A 5680-nucleotide genomic window follows, 5' to 3' on the forward strand; every position below is an offset into this window, starting at 1 on the left:
TGCTCGTCTTGGAGGACCTTGTGGAACAAATGATGAACTTGAAATGACGTTAAGGATCAATAGGTCAGATTTTGAACCACATTGTTCTGAGCCAGAAATACGTGGCTTTGGTATAATAAATGCTCCAGTCAAAGAATGCGAGAAGGGCAGTCGCAGAAATTCGTTGGGAGATTGCAAACCTGTATTCCAGAAATAAATGAATTGAGGAAATAAAAAAATTTGTTTGAATTTTTTACTTTAACATTTAATATAGCACGTAAGAGTAATAAAAAAATTCTTGAATAATTATAGTTTGAGTATGAGATATGGGTAAGAATAAAAAAATTGTAATTATTTGATTTTGAATTGAATGGAGAGAAACTATTTCAGATCAAAATACAACATCTTGCACATTAACAATAAGCATGCACATAATAATTTGCGAGCTTAAAAAGTACGTTCTTTATTTTATATTAGAATTTTTTATCATTGATGACAATCACTTTTGTTAGTCTAAATAACAATTAAATCTGCCTATTGAGGCTTAAAATATGAACATTAAAATTTTGTCAATATTATTCTTACAATATAATCAGTTTAAAACTGAATTACCAGAACAATATTTAGGTTTTAAGAAATAAAGAAAAAAATTAATGGGTTTGCAAAGAATTTCTGAAACTTTGCAAAGGACTTCTTAGGATTTCATAGGACTTTTTCAAGGTTTTAGGTTCACAGGATTTTTATGGGAGCAAAATATATATAAGAATTTTTATGTTTTTTAGTATTTCTATAAATCACAAAGAATCTCACAAGAAATAAGGGCTTTCGTAGGATTTCAAGGACTTGAAGATATTTAAAAATCAAATTTAAATTTCTTAAATTTTAATTTAAATATCCTGTCTGATTAGTTACATGCTGTCTGGATATGACTTCAAGTGATTGTTTTTAGTTCACCTGGAATAATTGTTCACATTTCTGGAATTTCATGAATCGCAATTTCTAAACAGGGAATTTTAATCCTAAAAATTTATTTTCAAAAGAAAAAAATTAAATTGTTAATATTTGTTCGTTAACAATAAAGGAAATCAAATTTTGTGCTTAATGTTTTCACCAAATGTTTGAAAAATGATAAAAGGGTTCTGTTCATAAAACCTTGATTATATTAAATGAGTCTATATATATTTATTTTCAAATAAATTTATGAACATATCCAAGCGTTGTTGATAGAAAATAAATTTTTAATTGTAAATGTTTTTGAATATTGGGAAACAATTCTGCTCTTCACATTTTGCTACCCTCCTGTAATTTGTAAACTTTCTCACACATAGAAAGAGATAAGAAAAATGAAATTATGTTTAAAAACTTAGAATAGCTTAGTTTAAGAAATTGATAGAATGCAAGTAACGATAAAATAAATGGTTTCGTTCAGGTAACAAAAAAATTACCTTTGTTAACCGATTTTAAACAAAGTTTGGATTTTTGAAGATTTTAAATCTTTTCCACGATTTTGAAGGTTTTAAGATATTAATATATTTTTTTAACCCTAATGGACAATTTTAATTATATAATTTGTTTGTCTGTTGCAAAACTAAGTAATAGCAAATATTTAAATATATTTAAAAACCTTTCAAATGATTTTTTTAAATTACGGAAAAGAATGTCGAGGAATTCCAAGCACAATTTTTCATTTTACAGCACTTATTTTAAAATATGTCAAAACATTTCAAAATATTTCCAAATAATTAGAAAAGAATCTGGAAGAATTGAAGCAATTTTTGTTTATTTTGCAGAATATTTTCAAAATCTTAAGAAAAATTCGAATCATTTTAAAGGACATTTAAAACTTTTTAAACAGCTTCAAAAAAATAAAAACTTGGAATATTTAAAGTGACTATTTATTCTTTAAATAGATTTTAAGTAATGATTCAAAAACGTTACAAAACATTACAAATGATTTTTAAAATTATGAAAAATAATTCCGAGAGATTTTGAAACAATTTAGGAATAATTCAAGTATGTTAAGATATATATAGGAGTTTCTAGAATTTTAGAGAGATTAAAAATATTGTAAAACTTTAAAAGATTTGAAAACATTGATTAAATATTATTAATTTAATTATAAGCGTCAACAAGTCCTAAATACCTTTCAAGCCACCATCAGAATACTTCAAAAACTTTTCAAGTCTTTCCGAAAACCCCAAGAAAATAATATTCATATAACTTTAAAGTAAAAAAGAAAGAGAATGAAAAAAAATAGTCATTCGAATTTTTGATTTTGTACTAAAAATGCTAAATGCCTTGAAATCATCCAAAAAGACGAATTTTTAACAAATTTTTAAAGTAAAAAACAAAGACAATTAAAAAATAAATAGTAATTTGGAATTTTCATTCTGTTTTAAAAATTATTTTTTCCTTTACGTAATAATTTGATAAAATTTTGATTTTATTCTTGGCTGATAAATCTTTTCTGGTTACAAATTTAACAAATTTGTTAAAAATACGTCTTTTTGGATGATTACAAGGCATTAAAAAAAATTTGGCATGCGGCTTCGAAGAATTCATATAATCTTAAAAAATATGGGACGATTTTATAGGTTCTATAAGGTTTTGGGCTGTTTTTAAAGATTTCATGAGAGTTTCAAATAATGTTAATGGATTTTATCGGATTTCCATAGATTTTAATGCGTTTTTAATGCTCTCAAAGTATTTTCATAAATTTTCCGGTATTTAAGAAAATATTATTAGATTATTTGAAATTTCACGGGCCTTTTTTACTCTAATAATTCTTATTTTTATTATATTTTTACCTTGAAAATTAATTAATTAGCTTAATTTGAATTAAATATCAATTAGATTCATATTTTTAATATGTTTAGAAATCATGTTTATGTTCCAAAATATTGTAATTAAATAAAAATATTATTTAACAATTCATACAAAATTATTTTTAAATGATAAATAAGGGGAATATCGATTATTTTCCATGTTTGAACTAAATTTATTTGTTGCAAATAGCTTTTGGATTATTTCAGAGAATTTTAAATATTTCGAAAGATTTTTCTGCAATGATTTAATGTGATTCTAATCGAATTTTAATGGATATAAAAAATACTAAACTTTTTATAATATTTTTATAATTTGCAAAGAATTTTACAAAAATTAATGAATTTTGTAGGATTTAAAATATTTCGATTAATATGCGCACTCAAAGAATTATCTTCTAAGTCTATGGGTTTATCATAATTTTAATAATAATTTTATTGGCATAAATAACTTGTAACTGAACACATCGTACATAATTTGAACAGAACTCTTTTCTTGGTTAATTTCTAATTAATTCTAGTTTTACACACTTATATGGATCCATGTATGAATAAGTATTTTTATCTATAACAAATTTAAAGAATGTTATTTATTTACTGAGTTATTTGTATATCATGAACCAGGAAAAAACAACTAATTCATTCTTTAATCTATTGCAAATTAAAGACTTTGCAATTTTTATTCAGCTATTAAAATTTAATACTGGTTGGCCTTGAACAATAGAAAACGAGTTTTTGTAATTTATGATGACAATCTACAAAATATTAAAATCCTCTTGAAGAAAACGTTAGTTTCTCGCAGTCTTTCAAGTTTTAATCTTTAATAAACTAAAGAATTAATGTTCACTTTAATATAAATTTTTATTTAAACTTCACAAAGATTTTTAATTCTGGGTCAGAATGAACTGGTTTCTTCAAATTAGTGCCCTGTCTGTAATTTTCTGTAAAACTAGATGTCAAAATCACGATTTTAAGGTATGTATTAAGTGATAATATAATCTCAGATGTTTCTAGAATAATCACCAATTTTCAGATTATAATCGTTAATAAAAAAAACTTTCAAATATCAAACTAAAAGTAGAATTTAAATTCAAACAATAGACGTATCATGCAAAAGAGGATAAAAATCGATAGAATCGCTTAGAGGAAGAATAGGATAAAGTAAAATAGCAGAATGGAGCAGATAGCAGTGAGTGAATAAATTAAAATTTATATTTTTCACAGAATTGTCCAGAGAATATGATCTTTATCCCATCAGATGAGAATTTAAACGATTGGATTTGCCACTGTGAAGAATCTGATTTATACTTTCCTGCAACCAATTCTTGTCACGAGGCTTACAAACGCGGACCTTGTCCTCCTGAAAATTACCTGATTTTTCCACCAGGAGAAAAATGGGAAAAATGTGAAAAAAATCCTTGTCTTCAAGATGGTCTCGTTTTATTTGAAGGATCCTGCGCTCCAATCAAAAATCCTTTTGGAAATTATTTAATTAAAAAGTTGTTGAGGGTCCACAAATTTGATTTAAGATCACGATTCTCCAGGTCAACAATAAAAGCAACTAATATTGTTACTGCACCTGTGAAACCTTGTCCAAAAGGTACTCGCAGGGATAGTAGTGGAATTTGCAGGCCCGAGTTAGGCTCACAGGAGTAATGATACACATCCAAAAAATTCTCTAGATGTTTAATTTATACTACTATCAGTCAATTTCTTGCTTTAAATCATTTAATTTTATACGGTCAATGCAAAATATCCTGTAAAATATTTTTTAAGCTTACCGTACATGTATTTCAAAAGGATTGTTTTGTCTCGAATGAATGAAAAGCAGGCTCAGGCAAATTTGTAATGCTAATATAGTCGTGGCAGAAAAAAATATTGTTTTTTAAGTTTAACTTAAAATATGAACATATATAAACATTTTTATGGAATTTCTATTTGTTTGTTTCATTCTAAAATCAGGACATTTTTAAATATGAAAATAAAGTTACAGCTTGGTAGATGTGCCGCGCCAAGAAAACTGTCCACTCTTTCAAACTTAAATTTTTTTTCGGAATTTAGCCAATGAGAAGATTAACAATAACTTTGGCTTTTCTTTTCTGATTTATAGAAGCGATTTAACAACTCAAGGTTCTTGTGATATTAAAAATATTACCATTTTCTTTAATCAATGTAAGAAGTATTTAATTTGTTATTGAAAACGCAATTATTGTAAATCGCGCACTTACCTTGTTTTCAAAATTAATGTTTTATTTAATGAGGCTACAACTACTAAAAGTGGTGTGCATCTATTCATACACAAATGTAAGCTTCTGATTTTGAAATTAATGTTACTTTATCGATTCTAATTCAAATCAGCTAAAGAATTTTTATTTCTAAATGCACCATTTTTTTGAGTTTATCTATACGACATTTACATTCTGTAAAAGAAACTTTAAATAAAGTATAAGTATTAGAAATTGAAGCAGGGAAAGCTAAACGGTAACAAGTCCATTTTTTGATGAAATTCAGTTTGAAAAAATTATACTTTCCTCCTTCTTACACTGGTTTTATGGAAAATTTATATTTTTTTATTTTAGGAACTGAAATGAAGTATTTACATGTACTTAAGCATTTTAAAGTTCTAAGGAATTCGAATTAAATGAATGAAGTATACTTTATTTCCAATAATTTTTTAAGAATTCGACATTCATTATAAGATTTTAAGCAAAGTATTTAATAATTGGATATATTATTATCAAAATTAAAAAGTGTTATACTGGTTCTACACATGTTACTTTTTTATTTGATGTTATTTCTTTATGAAATGAATAAAAAATGTATTTCATATGATTTTATTAACGATTTATCTATTAAAATCAGTGTCCCTTGGGTAATTT

At 25.3% G+C, this 5680-nt stretch overlaps 2 protein-coding genes across 2 annotated transcripts in view; one reads left to right on the forward strand and one right to left on the reverse strand.

The window, feature by feature from the left end:
- The window catches only part of LOC117173798, a gene marked incomplete at its 3' end in the record, with an annotated part of 19820 nt that overhangs the window by 7299 nt on the left and 6841 nt on the right, over positions 1-5680 (reverse strand). The window lies entirely within an intron of this gene.
- On the forward strand, positions 3598-4826 carry LOC117173006. The gene is made up of 2 exons (XM_033361347.1): positions 3598-3776; positions 4026-4826. Exons 1-2 carry the CDS (start codon positions 3702-3704, stop codon positions 4455-4457), a joined length of 507 nt encoding a protein of 168 aa, XP_033217238.1. The 5' UTR covers positions 3598-3701; the 3' UTR covers positions 4458-4826.

This window comes from Belonocnema kinseyi, chromosome 5, assembly GCF_010883055.1.
Source record: "Belonocnema kinseyi isolate 2016_QV_RU_SX_M_011 chromosome 5, B_treatae_v1, whole genome shotgun sequence".
NCBI classification, from domain to species: domain Eukaryota; kingdom Metazoa; phylum Arthropoda; class Insecta; order Hymenoptera; family Cynipidae; genus Belonocnema; species Belonocnema kinseyi.

Bases quoted from the DNA above. Each gene is read 5' to 3' on its own strand.
- LOC117173006 (XM_033361347.1), top strand. From the start codon at position 3,702: ATGAACTGGTTTCTTCAAATTAGTGCCCTGTCTGTAATTTTCTGTAAA. The intron at 3,777-4,025 runs GTATGTATTAAG...TATTTTTCACAG, and splicing joins GTCAAAATCACGATTTTAAG to AATTGTCCAGAGAATATGAT.